The sequence below is a fragment of the Camelus bactrianus genome, chromosome 7 (assembly GCF_048773025.1).
Source record: "Camelus bactrianus isolate YW-2024 breed Bactrian camel chromosome 7, ASM4877302v1, whole genome shotgun sequence".
NCBI classification, from domain to species: Eukaryota; Metazoa; Chordata; class Mammalia; order Artiodactyla; family Camelidae; genus Camelus; species Camelus bactrianus.
In genome coordinates this window covers 17,940,929-17,968,091 of record NC_133545.1, presented here as the reverse complement: position 1 = coordinate 17,968,091, position 27,163 = coordinate 17,940,929, and the positions used below count along the sequence as shown (strand labels likewise).

Sequence of the window (27,163 nt, the reverse complement as noted above, 5' to 3'; positions counted from 1 at the left end):
ACCCTGCAAAATGCCAACTTTTCTTAGGATCACTCAGGACTCTTCCTTCTCTTTTCACCTCCTATATGCAATTTTTACTTTAAAAATTTCTCATATCCCTTTCCAATTCTCACCAGCTACTACTGAAGGTGCTGGGAGAAAGAGAACCCACTGGAACTTCCATTAAGCCAGTATTTACCTACTCTGGCCTCACAGTGAAGGATAGATGGTGACATTTGCAAGGCTGTTTTCAAACACAATCTAATATGAACCAGTATGACAGCCAAAGAGCACAACTACATGTATTCCCAATGTCAACTTTCCAAGCCACGTGATAAAATTATAAAACCATTCTCTGAATTGATTTTATTTTTCACTCATGGGTAAGGGCACTATCTACAAATGATAAGTTTCCATAGGAACTAAATTCATTTCAAAAGGTTTGAACATTGAGGCTTTTTAAAAACGCCCTAACAACATGATTTTGTACAAAGTGCCCTACATCTTTGAAACTCAGAGTGTTGTAAGTGCTAATCTCTTAATTCCTTGAAAAGTCCCTAGAAATGAGGGTGAGGGGAGTCTCTTTGCATTTGGAAACGGACATGTTTAAGGTAACCGGTAGAGAAAAGAACTTGGAAAGTTAGTTGCTAACTCATACGCTGTTTCACCTCTAGCGTTAAGTACAACTAATCACACGTGGTACTACTACTTACCAATTTTTGGAAGACAAGTACACTATGAATTCAAGTAGCTAATATTTCCCTACTTAATACCACATAAATGAGGGATACACCACCACAGAATTTTATAACTAATAGAAGTGAAGAGTTTACATGGGATGTATAATCACAATAAACTCCATGTGCATCTATGGACCATCTACACAATTCTTAATTTAAAAATTCTAACATTTCTCTTTTCAGTTCTGATTAACTGAAGTATTCGGTACTGATGCCATAAGAAGGCATTACATTCCAACACAACATACAATGTCAACCTCTTGTGTTACATAAATGGATTTAAGCATTTTCCCGAGGACAGGCAAGATTTAGCAAACTGGCTTAACGCTTTAGGCTGCTACTGAGACTGAAATCAACAAGACTAACTATGAGAGTAGAGAAAACAGCCTCTTGCACAAATTCTTCAAATGATTATGATAAGCCTCACAACATAAGTATTTCAGAGGCGGAATCCCAATGATTCCTATGTAAAGGGATAATGATGTAGGACTGCAGGACCAAACAACATATTTTTGAATTCATGTCTTGGATGGGATTCACCATGCTGAGCCCTATTAGTTTTACATCTCCCTTAGGGTTCTAACTCACCAGTATTAACCTAAAGCCTTCACACAAAGCCCAATCTATGAATGTCTGCCGTACAAATGTCCCTTAATATAGCTCTCCAGTTGAGTGTGAATGGAGGAAAATCATATAACTAGGGAAACTCTAACCAATGTAAATTCATAGGTAGATGGTAATTCTGCATACCACGTTTTTAAATTTCTGTGGTAAATTCACCTTTGCCCTCTTTCCAATGATTGTGTCATTCCATCTCCATTTCTCTTTCACTCTTGGCTATTTTTTAGTTTTCACTGAGAAAAACAGACACCAAGAGATAACTCTTTTCTTCCCATAAATTTCTTTCTTTTTCTTTTTTTTTTTTTTTTGGTATCTGCCCCTTTTCTATCGTTACTTTAGAGGAAGAGTACCTCTGTTAACAATTTCTGTCCCTACTGGATCATTTTCACTACCCTCCCATGTTCTCAGATAAAGCGCTTTCCAAGAGAACTTCTCAGTGACGGAAACAGTCTACATCTATGCAGCCCGACACAGTGATCAAGGCCACATGCTGCTACTGAGCACCCAAGATGTGACAAATGCAACAAAGGTAATGCATTTTAAATTTTCCATAATGTTAATTTAAATCTAATCAGTCACGTGTGGCTAGTGGCTTTCACATTGTTGAAAGCACAGCTCTAGCAAATACTATCCTTACGACAGCCATCACCAATGCCCACCTCCCATCCATTCTCTTCCATCCACACCCAAGTGGTCAAGTCCAACGATTCTTAGTAGACGTCTTATGGAACCAGCTGGCACAGATTTGTTCAAGTAAATTACTTCCCTCTCTTGAAAGGGGTTTCTTGGCTTCTATAAACCCTGCACTTCCTTCTCTGCTCCTCCATCAGCTCAGCTTCCTCTAGCTGATCTCTAGATGTGGGAGTTCCTCAGGGCTATGTCCTGGAGGTCTCTGCTCTTCTCTCTGCACTCTCTCCACCATTATCTCAACCACTCTTGTGGCTTTAATGTCACCTGTGTGCTGACAGCTATCAAGTTCGTAACTCTAGCCCCGCATTCCTATAGGTGGCTGCCTCCTGCGAGTCACACTGAAGGTTTTTACAAGTGCCACGTGTCTAAAACAGAACTCTAAATTCCTTCCTCTACCCCCAATTTGTTCTTTCCTCCCCATCTCAGTAAATGGACTCTCCAAAATCCCTCCCCTTCTCTCATTCCCTATATCCAGACACTTCCCTTTCTCTCATTCCTAATATCCAATCTGTCACCAAGTCATAGCAATTAAACTTCTAAAACAGATCTGGAATCTACCTACTTCTCTCCAGCTCTACTGTCATTATTCTAGTCCAAGTCACTACAGCCACCATCTGGAATATTTCAAGAATCTCCTAAGCAGTCTCCTGGTTTCCATCCTGAGTCCCCAAGCCTCATCCCTGCTGCAAGTCTTATCAACACAATATCTGCAGTGTCCCCTTTCAAATGGATCTTAGAACTTTCAGATTACAACTCTAATCCTTCAAACACTGCCTACTGTTCTTGGGATAAAATTCAAAATACTAATAAGGCCTAGCAGGATGTGGCCGCTGCCTCCATCTGCAGCCTCATCTCTCTCTCCACTAGGCTTTCCTGCATGCATCCCTCCAGAACCCCAGAGGAGCTTAACTCCTCCCATGGGGCCTTAACAGGCTAATCTTGCTGCTTACATGGACTTCCTGTACGTTCTCCTTGACACCTACTACTTCAGCCTAAAGAGAGGTCGTCTCTGACACCTCACAGTCAATTCCTATGACACGTGCTCTTGTAGCATTTGATGACACTTAGCACAACTACAGCTGTGGAGTTACCTGGGTGACGAGTCATTTCTCCCATTAGTCTGTGAGGTCTAAGAGGCCAGGACTCACGTCCATTTAGTCTACACAGCACTCCCAGCACCTGGCACAGCACCTGCCAAACCCCACTGGCTGCTCGGACCTCTCACTGCAGGGCCGCTGGGCCCCTCCACTCCTTGTCACCATGGTGTCAGCCCAAGCGCGTGCGGGCGTGATGAGGGCGTGTGAGGAACAGAGCCCAAACTACTATGCGGGGGCCAGGGGACAAGTATTCTATCATCCCAACCGCACTTGAGATGAGTCTTCTAATAAAACAGTACGACCAAAGTTAGTGAGGTTCCAGACTTTAGTCACTGCTCCTACTAGAACATTCACTGTGACAGTTAGCACGGAATCTGGTGTCTAAGATGCCTGTGTCCAAATCTGGGCTCCACCTTTCACTGGCTGTGGAAGCTGGTGTGATCTCTAAGGTGCAACTTCTTCATGGGTTCTCACTGTTTAAGACTGCTGTAAAGATTAGTAGGATAACATATAAGCTCTCAACACAATGCCTGGGACATAGTAAGCTTTTCACAATTAGTAGCTACTTTATTATTATTATTATTATTATTATTATTATTATTATTATTATCATCATCATCATCATCATCATCATCATCATCATCATCATCATCATCATTTCAACTAATAAACTTTGGTAAGTTGTTTGGGAACATAACTATTATCGCCTTATTTCTAAAGAAAAACGCGTTTCCACTTTCAAACAGCCAACTTAAAAACCAAGTTTTAGAATACAATTCAGGTGAGAGTTGGTGACTGTTCACATAACTTGAAGGTACTCACAACGTGTTCAGGTGGTGGCATAAGAAGGTTCTTGCACATGTTTTTGGTGAAGGGATTAAAAAGCTGCACTCATGTTAAAATCAGCCTCCAGCACGGGGCACATCATTAACATAAACCTGTACATCTTTTCTTCTCTCAACTATGTTCTCACAGGGAGCAACAATCTTCCCCATGAATAAATGGAATTGTATTTGAAGTAATTACACTTGGCACAGATGTGCCCACTGCTGGTGGCAGGGCTGCTACTTGTGACTGGGCACCGAGGGGGAACTCAACAGAATTGATGGTAAACTGCTTTCATTTTCTTTCATAGCAGCAAAATCCTGTCTAAAACATGCTGATCGTTTCGAGAATAATCAACACCACACAGTTCAACTTCTATTACCATTAAACCAGTATTCAAACAGGCCAGAAACTGGTTTTCAGCCTCTTTCAGTGACTTTCTATGTCTTTAGTGTCATAAGTGTCATTTTGTAAAGTCAAGCTGGCAGTCCTCAGCAGGAGGCCCAGAAGTGCCAGTGTTAATTAAAAATGTCGGATAACTTTTCAGTTCATTCATGCTGTGAAATCTGTTCCCCCTTCCTCAGCCTCAAAAACTTTAACCACCAAAGGACATCCAGGAACAGGCAGAAATATGAGAGTACTAATGATGACTTCATCTTCAAATGGTTTGAAACAGGCAATGACAGCACTGACCGTAATGGCCCTGTACCCCAGTCCACAGCAGGGACAGGGGAAAGGGTGGGACAGGATTCTCATTTATAAAATACTGGATGTAAAGAAAACCTAGAAGAGAAATTAAAGATGGTCTTCCCTGTGCCTGAATGAGTAGCTCTTGTAAAGGATGCGTGAGAACCTGGAACCTTGCACATAATAAAACCACAGAAGATGTCTGTGGGTTGATTACTGCTCAGGAGTTAACTGAACATGACTAATATGATGTAAAAAGCTTATAAACTTCGGAGTTTTGCTCGAACATATCATTCCATTTCACGGTAAGGAGAATACAATGGCCGTGGTTCTACAGCATATCATGAAGTAGAAACTCTGACTTATCTGTCTAATTTGATCAATGTAAACTGTTAAAAAAAACCCAGCCGATTATATCCAGCAACTCGTTTGAATTAGGACTGAAGAGTCTTGAAAGAAGAAAATCTTAAAGTACTGCTCAGGATGGTAACATCAATTTAAGGTCTGAATAACTGGTGTGGTTATTTAAATTGGATAAAAGAATGAGTTAATTTTTATCACAACCCACATAATGAGATAAAGCACCAAGGACTTCTATGAAAATGTTTCAAAATGATGGTAAATAAATTATACTACTACTTTCTACCAAACATCATTAATTTTTACCACTTTCAGATCTCCAGTATTAGCTATCAGCGCCAATATTTAGACTGAAGGAAGAATCGTTTAGCAGATGGAGCTTTACCACTTCCAGTATTTAGGAAAGAGGTCATTTGACCACAGTCTTATTTCCCAGCTTGTAAACTAGGGCTTCTGCCCATGAGACGCTATTTCAGAAATGTGTTGATGGTTAATATCTTTGCATGTATTACAAATGCTAATCAAAGCGGAATGTTAATATATTGTCTTATTCATTATAAAGAAAATGGCAGATACGACTGCATATTAAGGACGTTTTGCCAACAGTTGTTTCTATCCTGAGTAATTTTTAGGTTCCTGCAAATGTCAGTCATAGTTTCACTGGTCCTCAGGTGGCCTGAAGTGAGGAAAAAGAAAGAAGCTGTCCTACTAGAAGCCACATCAAAACCAGAGGTAACAAAAACCAGAGGTCCTGTTTCGTGGCTATTTAATTTCCCCAAATCTGTTGGTGGAAGAAAAAGTGAAAAGAGAACAGAGGAAAGACATTAAAATTGCACTATATAACCTTTCTTCCTTCCTTCTTTCTTTCTATCTCCTTCCTTCCTATTTCCAGCTTAGGCACTGTCAATTAAGGGGGGTAAAACAGAGATTTTTATATATGCTTCTAAAGCAGGGGTAGCAAATCAAAGGAAAAATGCCAACTCTCTCAAGTTCCTGCTAATGGCAGACATCACTAATCAATCATGGCACTCCAGATTCCTTTGCCTTCCCTTTCCCCATGCCTTAGCCTTGGCCTGTGGGTTTTGCACTTTCCTGTGGTCCTGAAGTTAAGGCTGAGTATTTTGTGATGTTGAAATTCACAAGACGCCTGGCTTTCTTCTAGCAAGCACTTTGCTGTGCAAAATCCAAGGCTTCTGAAAGAAAGAGACCAGACAATACACCTTTCTGACTCATTCTACATCCCTCCAAAAGGCAAGCAAAGTCAGGAAAAATTATCTGGGTTTAACAGTCTACTTTTTGGAGAAGAAGAGTGGGGAGCAAAAGGTCAGGCCCCTATTAATGTTTAAGCCTTGGTCTTAACTATGCCTGTTTTTAAGGGTGATTTGTGGTTCAGATTCAACATTAACCCTTTTAAAAAGTATGTGTTTAAAAGAAAGTTTCATGACAGTCACTAGCGCCTGCATGAGCAATTTCAGGAGTACCTTCCCCACATATTAACACAGTCGTTCATTTGGCTTCAAATTTAATTGCTTTTTCTCTCCAGAAAGCCCTTAATGACACCATCTCACATCCAACCCTCATAATTTGGCTCCCCTAGCTCAGAGAGCGGGACTTCCTGGGCACTGTCTTCTGTCTGCCGTTGTGGGCCAAATGTGACTCTCCCCAGCTGCTGCTGTGCATTCTGCTTTATGACAGGGGCCTGCCTGATCACTCCGAGCCATTCCAGGCACAGAGCCTTCCGGCAACAAGAAGCTATTAGATGCAACCTGTTTGGGCCAGGGCCATCTTCTGCTCCCAAGGATCGCTCATCTACGCCTCAGCCTGTATTCCTTCATTCTATCACTTAAAAGAGGTCAGCCTCTCACACTTGTACAAAGGATCTCTCTGGATAAAGAAGATCAGAGAATGGCTAAACCTTGCCAGAATTTAATTCCATAAATAGCACATAAAAGTCTCAACATAATTTGGAACATCAAAATGGAGGTAGGCTCAACATGATTAGAAACGTGGCTGCCTGAAAAATGGACACAGACCAGAAAAGCTACACAGGGCATCTCTGTCTATACCTGGGAGCTGGAAGAAAGGTGGCGGTTTGTCCGGTGCACGTGTTTGTCACCAGCTCCCCACAGCTGCTGGCTCTAAAGAAAATGCTGGTTGCAGGAGGTAACCACATAAAGGGCAGCACTCCTCTGCTTTATAGAGAATTGAAAAGATTTACATAATTTTTCTGGGGTCTCAAGCTTTTTTCTTCCTTCCCTGTCTCTTTTTTTTTTTTTTTTTTTTTTTGGCATTACCCAAGATGTATTTGTCCACGGGATAAACAGAGACGCCTTCCCCTACAATTATATTTGCTTAAAGGAAAACACAGCTGCCTTTCTTGCATATTAAGACGCAACTGGAACTAGAGAGACCAAAGATTTCAAAGGGAAGGAAAGTTTGTACAGCATAAAAGACACTCCACCAAACCAACGTGCATTGAAACTGAAAGACCGAGGCAAAGCAATGACTATTCTCCTTGGGGACAAAAGTCCTATTGAGCAAGAAGCTATAGGTGCCATTTTCCAGAAAAGCCACCTGCTACTACTTGGAGCTACTGCAGATATTCAAGAGCCAGAATTTCAGAGTCCTTCCATCTATGGGGTTTGTGTGGAAAAGTGTGCACACACATGTACCCCGAGACAAAACCAATAGGTAATTACTTGATGCTGTCACTGTGGGATAAGGGAGCCATCAAGTTGACTACTTAATGATCTCCTGTTGACAGCCAGCATCACACTCCTAGCTACTGTTTAGAGGAAAGCTTTGGAGAAACACACTAACCCAGGAGAAAGCAAGTGAGGGACTCATTCCTTTGGGGAGATATTGTATCCCTAAGCAGGCCTGCCCCATCAAAAGTACAAAATGCAGTGAGAGGATAATGAAACTAATTAGAGTTGGTTATTATTTGCTACACTTACAATTGCATCTAATAATACTGTTGCCAGCAGTGCTGTTTTATGTGATGTCTTCTTCATGTGGCAACCTTTTCATAAATCAAAGCAAAAGCCAATACTAGACAGTTTCTTGTACAGCCTGCCTGACAATAAAAGTTAACACTGAACCTTAGCTGTTATCAATCTTCATAAACGTGTCCATGATGTGGCCAGACTGCTCCACATGACAGTGGGGCTGCTGCTAATGCATGCAAGGTAGTGACCCACTAGGTTAATGGGACTTGACAATCAGTATAGTTTTAATTGATCCAGAAAAAGAAATGGCTTTCTTATCCTTGCCTTAAAGTATATAGGAGTTTTCTCCTCTGTGCCTTGGTTCCACCAGTGCCTTGCTTAGAAAATGCCTACAATCAAGTCTAAGGCAGACTCATATAACAGACAATAGAGACCTCATGGGGAAAGCAGGTAAGTCAGCTTCCATAAGAAGATAACCAGGCTTTCTTGGTAGAGAGCTACCTAACTTGAAGATATCATATTTCCAAATTCAAGTAGAAAACTTTAATGAGACGTACTTTGGTGTTGGAAAGTATATAAACATCTCTACATTAACACAAGTGAAAAACAGTTCTCAGAAACAACAAAGGTCAAGGAATTTGCACATATCAATAATCCTTCCCTAACAAAAATTCGTATTATGCAGAAATCTGAACTGAAGGACTTCTCAATGACAAACCTTAGTCTAATACACAATATTCTATTATATTTTGAATTCTGCTATCATCTTAAGTACCTTACTGATACTGTGAAGAAGAAAGCTTACCTTCTCTGGGGCACATATTAGAGATGAACTCTGGCAATTAGCTAATGTCCAACAAAAATCAACCCTGTATTAACAGCAACAACTAGATAAATCATACCATTAGGCTAGACAGAGAAGTCACATAGCCACAGTCCCCTAATTTGCTGAACTAATTTATTTCAGCCTCTATTTACTGAGTGCAGAATATGTGCCAGGTGCTAGAGGAGATCTATAAACAAAATCAAAACACAATTCCTGCCCTCAAGAAGGTTCCATTCCAACTGGGAATGAGATTCATACACCAGACTTGACAGACAACCATGGTAATGGGCCAATGTGCACTTCAGACTCCCAAAAGTCTAATTCTCACTTAGCTTTTTAGACAACAGTTTCCTCTAGTGTAAATTCAAAGTCCCTTCTAGAGTGAAAACATTCTGAGGGTAGAAGCTGAAAAGCAGGAAAGAGTTTTATAAGCTTTCAATTCAACCTAGTAAATAACAATACTGATATTAACGGAAAAATCACGGTCCAAATGTCTGCTGCTATACAGATGGCCAAGACACCGCTCCGTGCTTCGAGGGGCTCTCGCTTCAGAAGGGAGACAGGTGCACAGGCAACTGTGCCATAAGCTGGGCTGTAAAAAGGGCTCTCTGAACGCAGAGCAGGCAATTGTGTCCTCCTTTTGCGGGGGGTGGGTGGGCTGGGAACTATCAAGGAAGACTTCAGAGACATTAACGTGTGAGACCAGTCCTGGCAAACGGATAATCTGCTAGGAGGAAATGGTGAAGGAGTGCTGTGTTAAACAGGCAGCGAGAGCAAAGCAGAAGCAGGAGGCGTAAGGCACGCCCCCTCCTTAAGGAGGGACCTGTCGGGTCCATGAAAGGGTTGGCAAAAGATGAGGCTGAGGTGTCAAAGGTTATTTTCATATTGTGCTTTAATATTGTACGTTTTGGGGGTTTGTCCCAACTTCTAAATAACGATTTATTAGATACTGTCAATTACTCAGCTTTGAAGCAGAAACTTATTTTGTTTTTAATCATATGGATCAGATTGATGGATGAGTATCCTGAGATTGCAAGGCAAGCTTTTTTAAAAACAAAACAAAACAAAACAAAACAACTCTTACCAGTTGCCACTACTTATCGCTGCAAATCAGGAGTCTCACAACACTGTGCAACCAAATAAATAACTGTGGGTGCTGAGGCTGACAGAAGACTGTGGCCATCATTCTTAGACCCTATATGTGTCTTGTCTTCTTGATAATAAGCAAAGGTTGTAAATAAGCTTATTAACTACAGTAATATTAATAACATAACATATTATCAGTTGTTAAGTGTTAGGATTCCACATAAGATTTCATTTGAAAACAAGATTCTATTCACTGCTTTTTAAAAAAAAGAAAAGAAAAGGAAAAAGGAAAAAACTTTGGAAACTATTGGAGGGACTGGGAGATAGGGAGGGAACTGCTCTTTCCAGGCTTGCATATTCCCTTTTCACCCTCTACAGGGATCTATGTTTTTTCACAGAAACAAGGTTGTACCTGTAATTAGGTTAGCCTTTAAAACCCAGAACACAGTTTAAACACACACACACATGTGTGTGTGGAAATGCACTATTTTTTTTTCTTTTTCCTTTTGGCCTCTTCCCAATCCTGCGCCACCCAACCTGCAGTCTTTTATTCTTAACTGCAGATGTATGGGGTCAACAGCTTTAGGAGGAATAGCTAACTACAATTAACAGTTAACTACAAGTGTCATTTTTCTTTCTGGGAAAAATCATGGTCCAAATGTCAAGCAAGTGACTTCAGAACCAACTTTATGAACAATTTTGTTTGTTAACAGCCTCCCATGTGCAGTTCTAAATTATGTACTTCCTAGCCTGTTAAAATATGATTATTATTTTAGGTAGTGTTGCTAACTGTTGGTTAATGATTTGACAGAAAACATTTGTCTTTAAACACATGTTATTATAGGCATGATATATTCTCAATTGCAGTTTTATAGGTTCAGAAATTATCCCCTAGGGAAACATATATTGGATTATATGGGGGGGGCATCAATTTAAAAACATACACAAAATTCAAGCAACAGAAACTTGAACTATTGATGACTGCAATCATTAGCTAACTATTGACTGCTTGGACTGTACCAAAAAGATGACCGGACCTCCTTTAATTCCTATATAACATCACTGTGATTATCACCTTTTACAGATGTAGAAAACTAAGGCTGGGGTGAAGAAGGGAGGGCAGTAACTAGGGCAAGTCCATTGCAGTATGTGAAGGATACCTATCGAGATTATATCCTATAAAAATTTTGCTCATGTGGATATTTAGTATTTCATTATAGCTCCACTGACATTATGGGATAGAAAAGTTAAGCGAAGTTCTAATAAATTTTCTTTAAAAATTAGGAAGACCAAGAACCACAAACAAGAGAAAATGAGCACATTTTCTTGGTAGTTGTTATAGTAAAAACTGTACCACATTAAACATCCCTTTTTTCTTAAACCTACTTCCCAGACACTAGATCATAAAAAAGAAAATTTTTATGGCATGAAGTACAAACAGATGTATCATTAATAAGAATGGATCAGCTTTCTGAAGAACATACCCAAAGCTTGGCACTCAAATCCTTTAAAGATCCAGCCATAATGCACTCTCTGGAGCCACGATCCTATTTTCTTTGCATCATCAAGTTCTGAGAGTGTAGTTTTCATTTGTCTTGTCATCAGTTAGAAAAGGTGAAGATGTGTATACATTTTGGTTTTCAATTCTCCTATTAACAGCTTCTCGGCACTTCAATTTCCAAATGTTCCAAAAGAGGCATGGATTGACATTTCTGCCAAAGGACAATTTTTTGCTCTGTAGTTTTTTCCCAGAGTTAATGGAAAAAGTTCTACCACTAATCTTCTCAACTCACCTCTAGGGGATTACAAACTAGCAGCAAAAACTGCAAAGGTTGTGCCAAAATGTAGTGTTTTTAAATTGCACAAGTCAGGAAGAGCTGAAAATTTTCACAAAATGGGCTTTCTTTTTCTTTAAAAAAAAAAAAAAAAAAAAAAAAGGAAAGGAGAGAGAGACAGGCTCAGGAGGCCAGGTATAAATTCACTGTAATAAAACCTCTGAAGTTAAGTAACTTGGGTCCTGTCAAATCCAACCCCATGAGATCTCTACAGGTTCTGACCCTGTATAGGGCTGAGCGCCTACTATATGCCTCGAATTTCAGTTACCTTATTTACTACACTTTATAACAACTCCACGAGGTGTTATATATACATTTCCTCCAACAGCAAAAAGAAACTAAGGAGTTAAGTATCCCAGTGCCACACAGTTAGAAGATCTAGTCACAATTCAAACCCCATCCACGTTATGGAAACAGAAATACTAGTTCCTAAGGGCTTATGTACAAATTTGTCTCAGTGCAGCCTTGTTAAAAAAAAAAAAAAACTGGTCAAAAAAAATCTTTTGAAACACAATCTAGGCCTGTCAGTAGGGGACAGGCTCAATAAATCATGGTAGAACACCGCCATGGAATACTACGCAGGTATTTAAAAGAATGCGTTAGATTTATGTTGAGCAGGGAAGATATACCCATAATAAATGTAAGTTAAAGAAATATATCTGGTATCATCTCATTTTTTTGTAAAAATAAAACAAAATCTCTGTTTATTAATGTTCCTATGGACAGAGAGAAATCTGGAAGGATGACTACCAAGCTACTTCACAAACTTTACTTTTAAGTGGTTGACTGAGAAGCAAAGAGAGGAAAAAATTATATTTGCCTTGTTTAAGAAAAAAGTTGGGGGGAGGTACTATATTGATAATTTTTAAAGAACCAATAGCATTTATTAATTTCACATGTTTTTCACTACACTAAGCCTCTAGGACAGATATCAAAAGGCAAAAGGTGATCACCAGATCCAATGGGAAGGAGAAAGAAGTCTTAAAAGATTCTTTTAATAACTGTAGGATCTTCAAGGGGACTAGCAATCTATGAGCCAATTTTATATATCCTGGGTGCACATAATCACAGTTACTGACATAAACCAAGACCTGTGTATCTGGACAGACCATATCTGAATAAACCACATACAACTTGCCTCTAACACATTTTTGGCAACAATATGCAGAATTTGGTATCATGTGAATTCTTAGGACACCATGGACAAAGAGATCATGGCTAAGAATATTTTATTTTTAAGCTCATCATTATACCATTTCATTAAAAACATGATTTCATAACATGGTCTCTTTCTCTGCAAAAGTGCCCTAAGATTTCCCCAGATAGCATCCCACGAAGCAAAACTTTTCTGAACTCTCTCCTCTCCACCTTTCCAACCAAAACTACTTTTCCTATGTTTCATTCTCTCAAGGTCCTGAACTTTGCTAAGAGACAATAAATACGGTAGATAATACATGCTCTTTTTTTGAATTATCTAACAAGGCTTTTATTTTATATATATATTTTAAACTGAAGTATAGTTGATTTACAATGTTACACTATGTGCTTATTTTTAATGCATACTAACATGTTTATGTAACAGTAATTATGATATAGCAAATTGTAATTATCATAACAAACATACATACATGTAATATCATACTTGTATGACATGTCTTGTTAGAAGACTTCTAGAAAAAAACCAGCAACTCTAAAGGCATAATTTTAATGATAAGAATTACGGGTATAAGGGATAGGTGATTTAAAAAAAAAAGTCCCAAATAGGTTAGAACTTTTAGTTGAAGTCTCATGTCCTATTAAATCTGCCTTTCAAAACATGGCATTTAAGTCCTTCAAAGTCTGACTCTAATCCTCCTTACAGCCTCGTGTTCCAGCACACCTCCCCCCACAATCATTCTAACCATTTCTAGCATTTGATTCCCTTTATGGAAAGTCATCCTCCCTCTTCTTACCTTAAGGAAAATCGCAAGGTGAGAAGACCCTGCTTACACAGTCACCCCCTCCTACAGTCCAGAGCCCCCTCCTTATCCCTGCACCCTCCTGTCTGTGCCATTATATCAGCATTCTCCACACTTCAGTCACTGCTGTGTTAACCGGTCTCCCCATGTACACTGCAAGTATTTTGAAGGCAGGGATCATGCCTTCTTCATCTCAGTATTTCCAGTTTATAAAAACCACCTGGAATCTATGAGATACTCAACAATTTTTCCTGAGCAAGTGTTAAAGTTATAATTCCTGTCTCAGGTTTTGACACCTCAAAAGTAGAGCTAATAATTTCAACAAGTATCAGAACTCTGAGGACAGGAACTCAAATTTACATTTCTGTATTTCCAGTGCCCAGAGTATGGAGCATCAAAGGGACCCTTGATGGATGGTTGTGCTGTAGACACTGATGATGATGAAGTTCTCCAAAGCAAAGCTGTCACACTACTACCCTTCAAAATAAATATGTATCAGCAAGCTCTTCACTGAGGGAAGAAACCACCAAATGAAAACACTGTATTGGAATCCACTCTTTGAAAAGAGCTCCCAGGTCAGGGGAGCTGATGAAATTGGTCTGCTGCGAAAATACGGTACCTCAAATTCAGACAAAATACCTCCAAACCGACACCCAACTAACCACAGCAAAACCACAAGTGGTTTAAGTAGTGACAAAACATGTGATCCCCAACTATTGCCAACTAACCAGGATGTCTGAAAGACACACTCTACTCTCAGAAATGTATTTTCTTTACATTAAGATCTCTCATATTGGAGAAACTATCGTGAAAAGAACTGGTTAATTACGACTAGTACCAAATGAGCTGTAATGGAGGTGTTATGAATGTAAATCAGTGACGCCTGATGCAGAAAACAGCAGCATCTGGGTGTGCAGCTTGCTGAGTAATGAGACTGTGATGATGCACTGGCACCCAGCTTTGATCACTTCATCTTATTCAAGAGCTCTGCTGGGGAAACGAAGGTGAGAGGCACTGACCTCCCGGCCACCGCTGAGCCCAAGCACGAGAAATAGGAAGGGATCAAGGGCTGATCCCCTCTCTTTTCTTCTCCTTGCCAACACACCCCTTTTCCAGAACTGATGGTTTCATAGTGGGGAGCCCAGCATAAAGCAGGCTGAGCAAGCTTCTCCCATCTGAAGTGTCATGTCTGAACATGTCTACAGTAATTGGCAATTCATTTCTCATCCTAAAAGCAGAGACAGGTGTATGCTACCCTCAAAATCCCAATCATAAGCCACGCTGAACGTGCCTCTCACACAGGCAGCTTTTGGAGGTCTGTACCAGTGGCAGGCGGCTGGACTTCAGAGTCTCCACAGGTGGATCCATCTCACAAATAAATGAGTATTTGTGTAATCTTGGAAGCACAAGACAACAAAATGAAGACCAAATGGCAGCACATTAAAAAAAAAAAAATCCCACCACAAAACAACGGCCCTTAGTCTTTTTTGTGTTAATACGGTAATTGGCAAATAGCTGACTTCTTTGTGCTTGTAAGTTCCCCACAAAGCGTGTTTAACGTACTGAAAAAGAAGGTTTTAGTCCTTGAAAAGGAGTATAAAGCCAGATGTATCACTGCACGTATTTCTTGCCAGCCTCATCCAGAAACGGTAGCTGAGGTGACTTGTGAACGGAGCCAAGAGCGAGAACTCCCCTTAATGAGCGCGTCTATCAATTTTCAAGGGACTCGGCTGATTACCAGCATTTAGACACACATACTCACAAAAGGAACATGGCAATTCAACTGTTGGCCACTGAATGAGAAAGCACATAAAAGAGCTTAAGGCAGCCATGTGAGCAAGTCGGGGATGCTTGGCGACACTTTAACATGGGAACATGTGTGCTTTCACTTCAACATGTAGGGAAGGGCCAAGATGCAAGCTTTTACAAGTTTTCAAGCATTTTGCCAGGACTCAACACATAGTATGAACAAATCACTGCCTAAAATTATTATATTAAAAAGTATCAGTGTTACTGTATAAATGTTTCATGTACAGACGCTGCCTTTAGAACCCCTTTACCAAAAATTATTTTCAAAACTTAACCAGGCCTTTCTATAAGACTCTAGGCTAACAAGGAGACGAGTACAGTAGACGAAAGTAATTTAATAAGAGAGGAAAAAACTTATTCTAATGAAAATAAACAAAAACCGGCAGGTTTACACCTACATCTACAGCTATCAAGCACACTGAATGAACAGCCCTGACTCTGAGATAAGGTATTCAAATTCTAACAAGAAAATATGATTATGGATAGGATTAGAAATCATAAGTTTCTTAAGACTGTGATTAAATTGAAGGGACTTATTTTACCGTGGACAAATTACAGTTAGAAGTTGAGTATTCCCCTTAAAAGAAAAAAATAAAAAGAGAGAACTTTATTTACAAGCCAGAAATACTCATGGACACAGAAAACAAACTATGGTTAAGGGGGCCAGGGGAGGGAATAGGTTAGGAGTTTGGGATTAACAGATACACACTAGTATAAATAAAACAGATAAACAGCAAGAACCTACTGTATAGCACAGGAAATGATACTCAATTTCTTGCAATGAGCTATCACGGAAAAGAATCTGAAAAAATTTATGTATGTGTATGTATAACTGAGTCACTTTGCTGTACAACCGAAACTAACATTGTAAATCAACTACATTTCTTAGTAAGAACTACAAATTAAAAAAAGATACAGGGTACTCCCAATATTTGGGGCATTTTTTTACCTAACTAAAATTAGTTAACAATTTAGGATACTTTAAGTGTAACTAACATTAAAAAATGCACTGATCTTAGGTGTTCACATTGTAGTAACATATATTCCCAACACCTCAGAAAGTTCACGTGTCCATTTTCAATTAAGTCCTTCTCTATCCCTATCAATTACTTTCTGATTTCTGTCAGAATAGACTGTTCCCTATTTTTGAACTTCACATAAATGGAATCACATGATGGGTATTCTTCTGTATTGGGCTTCTTTTTGCTTAACATAATGTTTCTGAGATTCACCCATGCAGTTCAGTCAATTAATAGTCTGCTTTTCTTTTTTAATTGCTGAATACCACAACCTGTCTATCCGTTCTCCCACTGTGGTCATATGAGTTGTTTCTAGTTTTCCACTATGATGAATAACCTTGATATGAATATGTGTAAAATCTTCTTGTGAATGTATATTTTCTTTTCTCTTGAGTAAATACCTAGGACTGGAATTCCTCGGTCACAGTAAACGTATCTTTAAATTTATAATAAACTGTCAACTTCTTCCAAAGTGACTGCTCTTTCATACCCCCAGCCAGCAAAGCATGAGAATCTGGTTTATTCACATCCTTTCAGACAATTAGTATTGCCAGTCTTTTTGATTTTCACCATTCCAATGGTTTTAATTTGCAATTCCTTGATAACTAATGATGTTATTAGCACTTTTCATGTGCTAATTGGTCATTCTTACATCTTCCATTGAAGTGTCTGTTCAAGTCTTTTGCCCATTTCAAAATCTTTCTTAATGGTGTCTTAAGATGAGCATAAGTTTTTAATCATGATAAGGTCTAAATTTATCAATTTTTATATTTTGTTTGCTTACATCTTAAGAAAAATGAAAAGAGCCAGAAATAGGAATCCTTGATGGACTGACACCATGAAAGATGATATGGTAATTATACATTCAAATGAGCAATGGGAATGTATGTTCATGTGTAATTATCCTGAAAGTTCTAGTTTCAATTTTAATACTATGGTTTTACCCCAAGCATAATGAATGGGCACCCACATACTTCTGTAAGTTAATTATCTGGTTGAGAGCAGCAAGGGTTGATAGCATTTGGCTTCCCAAACTGTGAAGTGATAAACACAATTAGATAACACAACATTGTTGAGCTTATACAACTTCCCAGAGACCATCCTGAGAGCTATCATTTTTATGCATAGACAACATCTTTCATATAATCCTTAACCATGCTCAAGGCTTAAGATGGTTAAACTTTGTAAATCTGACACAAGGATAGAACTAAAAATATACATCCTAGAAGTCTTCCTGGACATTTTAAAACGTGGCAGGTCAGTCAGACAGTAATTAACTCTAATTGGCCCCCCTACAAGCTTCTCTGCTTTCTACCTGTAGCTGAGTGGCACTCAAAAAGCAAAATAACTTATTCTCATCTTTGAAAACATCAAAGGAAAAATTTTTTAAATTATTTCCAACTGGATCCTTTAAAAAGGAAATAAACTCTTGTTGGAATCAGCAAGACGGAAAAACTTAGTAATCCCAGTTAGAAACATCTTTGGGAGCTACAAGATGTGTAGTTAGTTAGTTACTCAAATAAGCAGGGATCAATAAAGAAATTCTGAAATACCATGCACCTTAGAACTCAAAATGCCCTCATTTAAAATATTATGATACAAAGAAAGAAACAAGCTGTCATTTTGGCAGAATCTTCATTTATCTAACTAACAGTGTGCAATTAATATTTCATATAACACTAAATTCTTAATGGATTGTATTGATTAAGGAAGAAAGTTCAATGCTAATGTTCCTGCAGGGGAAAACAGAACAATCTGTTATCTCACATGGAACATATCATGAATTCAGGTGCTTATGGCTACAAACCCAGGGGCTGCAACAAGACTGGTTTTGATAACTTACATGTAACACATAAACAGATTATATTAAAGGAAGAGCAACCCAAACAAACCCTGGCTGCCACAGCTAAGACAGGGAAGAGAATTCCAGGCCATGGACTTAGGGCAGCATGTGTCCAGGCTGGCTTCAGCGGCTTGTGTCACCACTTGAGGTCCCTTCACATAGTCTACTGAAGCAATGAGGAAGCTTCCAAGTGACTCTCTTGACCTTGAGACCAATTATCCTTAGAGAATAAGTGTGTAGACCAAGGACAGAGCTCCAACTTAAAAGAATAAAAAGAAATTAACTAAACAGATCTGATTAGAAGGGCTCCAATCTTAAAGAGGGGAAAAGGCACTAATCACCCAAAGTTTCCTTAGAGATCTAACCAATTCTGCTGCAGGAAAAGGGGGGTGCAAGAAGATGGTCACATTCCAGGTCTCAGGTGAGTTCCTGGGATGGGCTGCCAAGTGAGGGTCCTTGGTCTTGTGCAGGAAAAGAATTCAAGAGCCAGCCATAGTAGTAAAGTGAAAGCAAGTTCATTTAGAGTGATAAACATTCTACAGGCAAAATGTGATCCATCTCAGAAGGCAAGAGTGGCCCCAGGGTACAGTGTATTTAGTTTCCATGAGCTGGGTAATTTTATATGCTGACCAAGTGGGAGGATTATTCCAAATACTTTGGGGAAGGGGCAGGATTTCCATGAATTGGGCGACCATCCACTTTTTGGCTTTTTATGGTCAGCCTTGGAACTGTCATGGCACCTATGTGTGTGTCATTTAGCATGCTAATGTCTTACAATGAGCATATAGGAGGCTCAAGGTCTACAGGAAGTCAAATCTGCCATCTTGGGTCTAGTTGGTTCTAACCAGTTTATACTCTATCCTCAATTGCTGCATCCCTCTTTTAATGGTTGTACCCTGCCCCTATCCTTCCAGTCTCAATTCTACTTGCTCATCATAAGAAATACTGTCAAATACTGGTATGTTCCAAATCAAGTCTCACTTCCTCTGGAACTAACTTGTTGCTTTGTGTGTGTGTGTGTGTGGGGGGGGGGGGTTATGGAAGGAAGAGAATAACACACACAGCTTCTTAGCTTGAGAGGTAGAAGGCTACTCTCCACATATCCCTCAATGAGGTACAGAAGGGGCTGCCACACCATCTAGAACATACTTAAAGTGGTAACCATTGTCTTAGAACTGAATAAAACAACTACTTAAGTCCATGTTTTAGATGAGGATCAATGACAACTTTTTCTTTTTCAACTTTTAAATTTTCTCAGCTTGAATGCCCTAAAGAGAGTGGCAGTTAAAATTTACATTTTACAGATGGAACAGATAAGTCAAAGATGTAATTAATAACCTGCCTGAGGAATTGGGTGTACTAAATAACCAAAACTATGTTTTAACCCAATGGGTTTTTGCCAGTGGCTTCATATACAAAGTATATTCGTAAGTTCATAAACATCGTTCTTCAATTTCAGAATTGATACCCTCGCCCGGCAACACATGGACAAACTCTAGTGGGTACACAAAATACTGTGATGATTGACATAAATGAGTGGATGTTTAAAAAACAAAAACAACAATCTTATCCTTCTAAGTAGGTAATTGTAACCAAACATATGCACAAAGAGTATAGGTATGTTTACTTTTTCTAGAATTTAGCCTCTTCAATGGCTAAGTCTCTAATTGAATAATCAAGATGTTGTTTGGCTCAAAGGACCACAGAGAATAAAATGTCACCACTGCAGATGCTATATTTCCTGATCACAGCCTTTCAAATTAAAAAAAGGGGGGAAAAGGTCCAATACAAACGCAGAATTTAATTAGTTAGTAAAAGCCCAAATCCCTGCCCGAAGCCCTGTTCTTCCTGTAATATCGCATACTTTTCTTCTTGTGTAAACTTTTCATTATGACGGAAACATCTTTATAATACAATAACTCTAGTTACATTGTAACTGCTGGTAACATAACTCCTGCATTAGAAAAGCCAGCATGTTCAAGTAATGTTATTTTAACACAATTTGTGTTCAGCAGAAACCAAGACAACTTGGTCATTTAGAATTTGATCAATGTGAATTAGTGTCTTACTGAGATAAACTATTTGATCATTTAGAAATTGATCAATGAGCATCAGAGATAAAACATTTATCATGTACATTTGGTATATCAGAGCCATTCACACAGCACTAAAGTAGGTTACAAGCAGACATTAATAAGTGTTAGAGACGATGTGCAGGGTAACTGTCAGCTGCAGATACAAAAACATGTTCGACAGTATATAATTTTCATCCTTTTGATAAGGCAAGTCACTCAGTAAGGCAGCTGGAGTCACTGAAAAATGATAGGAGCTCAATTTTGAAAAAACTGGAAAGAAACACAGCAACACTGAACATTGCAAACTTTGGAAGTAAGTTTTAATTAAAAGTTTAAGCTAAATGATAAGTAACTTAAATTTATTTGACTAAACTTCTAGAAGAGTTTTAAGACTATTAATCAGAGTAAACTTTGTACCTGCAGTACAATTAGTTCTATTAATCTAACATTTCCAAATTGAAGTCACATTGACATTCAAGCGCACTGGCTTATGCATCTAACAGAATTATAAATTTGCCAGTCAAAATCTTATTTAATTATTTTACAGCCAATTAAGCAGGATCTTTAAACACTGTTGCTTAAAACTGTCCATGATCCACATGTGTAATTACAGAGAACATGGGAAACACCTGCTGATACCACTGGCATGTCATCCTCAGCTTTACTAACTCATCCGTAGTGTAGCTGTTAAAATCACACACCCCGAAGAGAAACTAAACAGTATTGCCAGTCAAAGTGAAACCCTAATAAAACCAAGGACATTTTAAAGTGAAAGGATTTTACAATGAAGAAAACCTTTCACTATACAGTAATACTTAAAAAATCCACTTTATCTCTTGAGTCTTGCATAGCATTCCACAGACACCCTACAATCAGCTAAATTTCTTCCACAGGGTAACTAATCTTTTAATACGTTATAAGGATAACCCAGGCTTCTTCCATGAGCCTAAATTTGTAAGTCAGGTTTCAACAACTTCGTTCAAGGATAAAAGTGAAAACCCCTTCTTTAGTCTGGCACACAAAGGAGCATTACCAGTATTCACATCCGATTTCACAGACTCATACCCCTTTACAAGTGCTTCATCTTTCAAAGAAACTGAAGCCACGCTGAAAAGTTCCACCTCTAATGAAAGCAGTCCAAAAATATTCTCAAAGATCTTTGTCACTTCCTACGTATATTTTGCCTTTATGGAGGGCAGAAATTGACCACTTCATTATCTAAAGGAAAACATGGGAATGAAACAGCAATCACCTTTAAAATGCTTTTCATTTGTTTGGTATTATATTGTCTTCACAAGGTTTACATTGTTGCCTTTATGATATTTTATTTTCTTTGATATTTGCTTTACATTTGCTTGACATTTATTTTTATATTTTAAAAACAATTTGCGTATACATAACACTGTGGTTAACATTTCCTTTCTGTAGATGTGGTATATCGGCTCCAATCCACTCAACGCAACTTAATTCTGATGCTGATCAAAAACCAGAGCCCCTGTGGCACTCTGTCCATGTGTCCTGACAGCTTTGCCACGTCCTGATCTGGGCTGTCCTGCCAGGAGAGCTTTATATGCTGTCTTCCAGCTGGTCTGTGATCTCCCCAATGGTAAGAACTCTCTCTAATGTTCTTTCAGGAGGTTTTAACATCATCTAAATTTTGTTTGGAACTAGATACAGAAATTTCTCCCATGGTGTATAGTTTAATAACCTGAGTTAGACATTAACAACAAACTAATAATATAATAATATGATAACAGTAATATATACTAAAAATAAAATCTAACATTCATTGAGCATTTACTTTGTGCTAGATCTGTGCGAAGCACCATCTGCGTAACATTTAACATTTTGTTTAATTAATTACCTATAAGGTAGACTATAAGGATTAACATAGAACATAATTTTCAGTAAGCTGGGCTATAACATGGTTCTACCGCCAGATAATGAACCAGAAACTAGCACCGTAACTTGCTCTATCTAACAGACAAATCACTGGATTTACCCAGTGATCTGGATTTTATAGCTAAAATTTTAAAGCTGTTGTGGGGAAAAAGTTCTTGCAGGAACATAAACAGCACAAATTCTTAATCCCAAATTACTTAATTTCCATTGGAAACATGGTAATAATTTTTAGTAACTTGAAATTTATTAGGGATGTAATCATCTCAACATGTAGAATAACTTTGGATTTATAAGTTCTACTTTAAAATTCTGTCTTCCTCTTGATCTCCTCTGACAAACTCTAAGTCGCACACTGGTAAGACTCTCGCCATCTCCCTCATGGCTGCATATTCAGAACTCAGCAGAGGGCTCGCTGCAGAGGAGCACTATGAATGAATGGTGGGTTGATAAAATAGGGGGGGAAATTCCATTAAATCTAAAGTGTTTTAATGGTTTACTGCCAAACTATAAACTGAGGGACTGAAGGGTGAGTTAATATTTAAGTATCCCTAAAATATCCCATTAGGTATCCTGGCAGGATGCAGCAATGTGATTGGAGTTCATCACGTGTGGCTTCAAATGCTGGAGCATTCTTTCTCTTTGTAGTGATTTTGTGTGGCCTCCTATCACATGCATAATACTGCTCTTGAAATTGCAATATAAAAAGCTTCCATCTCCTGTAACCAAGATGCACCCAAATGAATCCTTCCATCAGATAAAATTAACTAAATTCCCCTCAAAGTCCTTCAGAGCTTGCTGTCTCAGAGGGACTGCTGAGTCCAGCTCTGTCAGGCAATGGAAAGAATGAAGCAGACTGCCTTGCAAAAGACTGAAGGCGTCATGATTATCTGAGATGCCCAAATTTCTAAGAAACAAAATTCCATTGAGAAATCTCTATGCCTATTTAAAGATGGTAAGCATGTCTTAGAGCCAAAACACTATCACTTTCTCAGTATGAAGGCAATGAACTCACTACAAATCAAAATATGATATTCTAGGAAGCTCAGCCTAGCAGGTAGTAGCTGAAAAAAAAATGATATAGTCAAAGCTACTCTCTGAAAAACTAACTCTCGAAATTCCTTCAGTGTATAAAACCTGAGGTTTTATAACTCTAAGCTTTGATAATCTGGTAAAAGGACTCGCAGAACTCACTAAAGCTATTAAACTCATAGTTATATTGCTTATTGTGGTAAATTGCTACAGAGAATCAGCCAAAGGAAGACAGACACAGGACAAAGTCTGAGAGGGTTCCAAATGCAATGTTTCCATCGTCCTCAGGATGCACAAACCTCCTGGTATCAATGTGTGACAAAATGCAGGGTATTATCAACCAGAGACGCTCACCCAAACTTCAGTGTCCAGAGTTTCACTGGAGCCTCATTACACAGGCTTGCCTGCTTGACTGCCTATGTGGCTGAATCCAGTCTTTGGTAGCAGGTTAATATCAAGTGGCCCAAGGGGCCCATCATATGAAGAAGACTCTTCTTCCACTTGGGGAATTTCAATGCTTTAGAGGTTAGTCCCAGGAGCTGGGTACAAAGGCCAGAGCTCATTTTGGGAAAGGTCAAATTGTTTACCACACCAGATGAGAGTAGGATCTAATAAAGAAACATACCTTATTAAAGATCAAAGAGAATGATGCTGCTGAGGCACTGCTTAAAACTAAGTCTAACCTACAGGTCCACGTCGTCCTGGAGAAGGTCAGTCACTGTGACTTTTATTCTTTGCTCCATGTAGCCTCTCACTTTGCAGCAGGCTAGCCCAGGTGGGAAAACAAGGCAGCTGAGCAGGGCTTCAGAAGAGATACTTGTTTCATCTAAAACCAGACTCCTCTCTCTCTCTCCATGAAATCCAGCTTCCACCAATTTTCCAACCTGCTAAGCTTGGATTACTGGTTCTCCTCTACCCCTTCTATCCAAATGTTATGAACTGAACTGTGTCTTCCCAAAATTCAGATGTTGAAGTCCTAATGCCTGGTACTTCAGAGAGTGAATTTAGACAGAGGGTTTTTAAAGAGGTAAGTTAGTTAAAATGAAGTCATTAAGGTGGGCCCTAATCCAATGCACCTTTTAAGAGGAGGCGATTAGGACACAGACACAGGGTGAAGACCATATAAAGACAGCCATCTGCAAGCCAAGGAGTAAGGCCCCTGAGGAAACCAACCCTGCTGACACCCTGATCTCAAACTTCCAGCCTCCAGAATTGTGAGGAAATAAATTTCTGCTGATTAAGCCACTCAGTCTGTGGCAGCCCTAGCAAACTGGTACACCAGTTCATCACTGATTCACATCTAATCTTTCAATGACTTTTTGCATCCCAGACACCACCTTTTCTCCTTCACTAATAGATACCTCTCTTCCAGTACTTCCGTCTCTTTTTTTCCCCTCACATCGCCAATCAAACCTCATATCCACTGTCGGATTAGTATTCCTAAAGGAGCATGGAAATCAGGGTACTCACCTGGTCAAACACCTTCCAATGACTTCAGGCTCAATGAAGACCAACTTCTTAGCCCAGCAGCTAATCAAAAACCCTACCGACCTTTCCAGCTATATTTCACACTAGTTTCTCTTAGTAAACCACTGATGTTAACTAGTATGTCATCCACCAATCACTGAGCATAATTTTCCGTTTGAATACCTTTTCTTCTCACCTACTCAATACCCTACTTCAAGCCTCAACTAAAATATCTTCTTTATGATGACTTCACAGATCACAGACCATTCCAGTCAGAACTGATCTCCTTTGGTTTATCTAAAATTTTAGTATTTGTATAGCTATCATCTTACAAGGCAGCAATACCCAAGTGCCAAGTCAAAGGTTCTCAGAGTACAGAGACAGTTTAAAAAATATTGCTTTATGATTAGGGGGAAGAAAGATAACAACATAATTTAAAACATACATATGTAGAGTGCCTTTTAAAATCAAGTGAATCCAGTTCCATATCTAATTCTGAAAATAGCACATTAACCTTTAACAGTGAGATTTATGGCCAATTCTTAGAAGGTCTTTCCCTGCTGCCCCCAAAGAGATAATGCACTAAGGAAGATGGGAGGTTTCTGTCTATTTAAATATATCTCAAATCATCTTTTAAAAAATATCTTTTTTAAAATCAAAACTAATATAACACTAATATCCATTACCACATAAATTGCACTACAGCAGAAAGAAATAACATTCCACCTTAGGGTTTAATCATTTTATCAAATGCTTATAAACATGTGCAAAGGAAGGAGGTCAGAGCCCAATGTAATCTTTCAACTAAACCTGTCACAACATCTTTTTTTGCTTCACTAATTTTCACATGTGTGACTACCAGGTTACACAACAGAACTATTTATATACCCAGGAAAATTCTGAATGATGTCTTCTTACCTAATGTGAGCACTGGCAGCAAAGGGAAAGTACAGGGCTATAGGTTACAGACACTTTGATCTATCAATTACAGAACATTCATTTAAACATTCCAAGGATTAGTACAGGTAGCAATTTAGCATCACCTTCAAAATCAAGGGCAAGGTAAAGTCTGTGATTTAAATGCTACACATGAAGAAGTGGAAACAGCTTAAACCTGAGAAAGGCAGATACTCAAATTTGGACATGCCCATCATTTTATCACACAAAAGTGAAGGGTTTCTGAGTTCCTATTAATAGAGGTAGCAATTTAACAACACCTTATAACCAAAGGCATCCTAACTTATATAATATTCAAAAAAAATTCTACTACCATTGCTTTCAATTTCTTGAGGTCATAAAATTGAGTTGCAACATGCTTTCATCAAATGTCTATTCCTTGTATTTGAATTCCACTAAGCACCATGGAGCTATCTCAACCACCCAAACACACTTCTAAGTACTCCAGAGGGCTAAAATATCAAACTGTATTCTGTTCAAAGAGCAATAAAGATGTACTTTCATCTTGTCAAGAAGATTAAATAATGAAAACATTGTTAAATGCAGATATTAACTAATACATATAAAATAGATAAGCAACAAGTTTATACTGTATAGCACAGGGAACCATATTCAATATCTTGTAACCTATGGTGAAGAATATGAGAACAAATGTATGTATGTTCCTATGTGACTGAAGTATTGTGCTGTACACCAAAACTGACACAACATTGTAACCTGACTGTACTTCAATAAAAATATATTAAAACTACAAAAAAAAATTATTAAAAACTTACTTGAACTTTGCTTCCACCTCCTCAGCAGCTTTCTGGTATTGCTCAGTGGTGACTTTGTAGAACTCTGAGCTCTGTGGATAAAGATTGACAGCAGGGTTTTCACTATCCAAGAGGACAAAATGTGTGCAAGACTTGCAATTTCAAAAATTACATAAAATCTTGTTTCAGCCACTGAAGCAGTAGGAGAAAGACTCTCTGCATTAAGTGGCATGGCTACTTACAAAAATATATGTTAAGGTACCCATTGAAGTAACAGTACAGTTGTTGGTATATAGGTTGTAACTACAAAATAAACATTCAAAGTCATAATTCATCATTATTTGATCCTTCTGAGAAAATTCCTAGCAGAGTCTGGTAAGATCTCCCTTATTTGGAATCTATCACTGCAAGATCAAAAGATGCTTGAGACTCAATAATGAAATTCACACATATTTACTTTTTATCCCAGTGTCACACCTAGGATATTAAAGGATCATTTCTTTTTACATAGTATTTCTGAACTCAAGATGGATTCTTTATGGAGTAGAATTTGTTCTATCATCTCCAGATGACCAAAAGAGCATCAACATTTGTAACAAATTAATCAGTAAAAACAAGGGGCAGATTTAGGTAATTTTTATATTAAAAAAAAGTT

General features: G+C 38.6%; 1 protein-coding gene across 6 annotated transcripts in view; it reads right to left on the bottom strand.

The window, feature by feature from the left end:
* Nucleotides 1-27,163, bottom strand: part of CHCHD3 (coiled-coil-helix-coiled-coil-helix domain containing 3) — a 257,733-nt gene that overhangs the window by 26,806 nt on the left and 203,764 nt on the right. For all 6 annotated transcript variants that reach the window (XR_012508084.1, XM_074367049.1, XM_074367048.1 and 3 more), the window contains one exon: nucleotides 26,530-26,600. Coding sequence is in view for 5 of the 6 variants with exons in the window: in XM_074367049.1 (XP_074223150.1) it covers nucleotides 26,530-26,600 (71 nt within the window). In the remaining variant the exon portion in view is untranslated. The remainder of the gene's footprint in view (nucleotides 1-26,529; nucleotides 26,601-27,163) is intronic.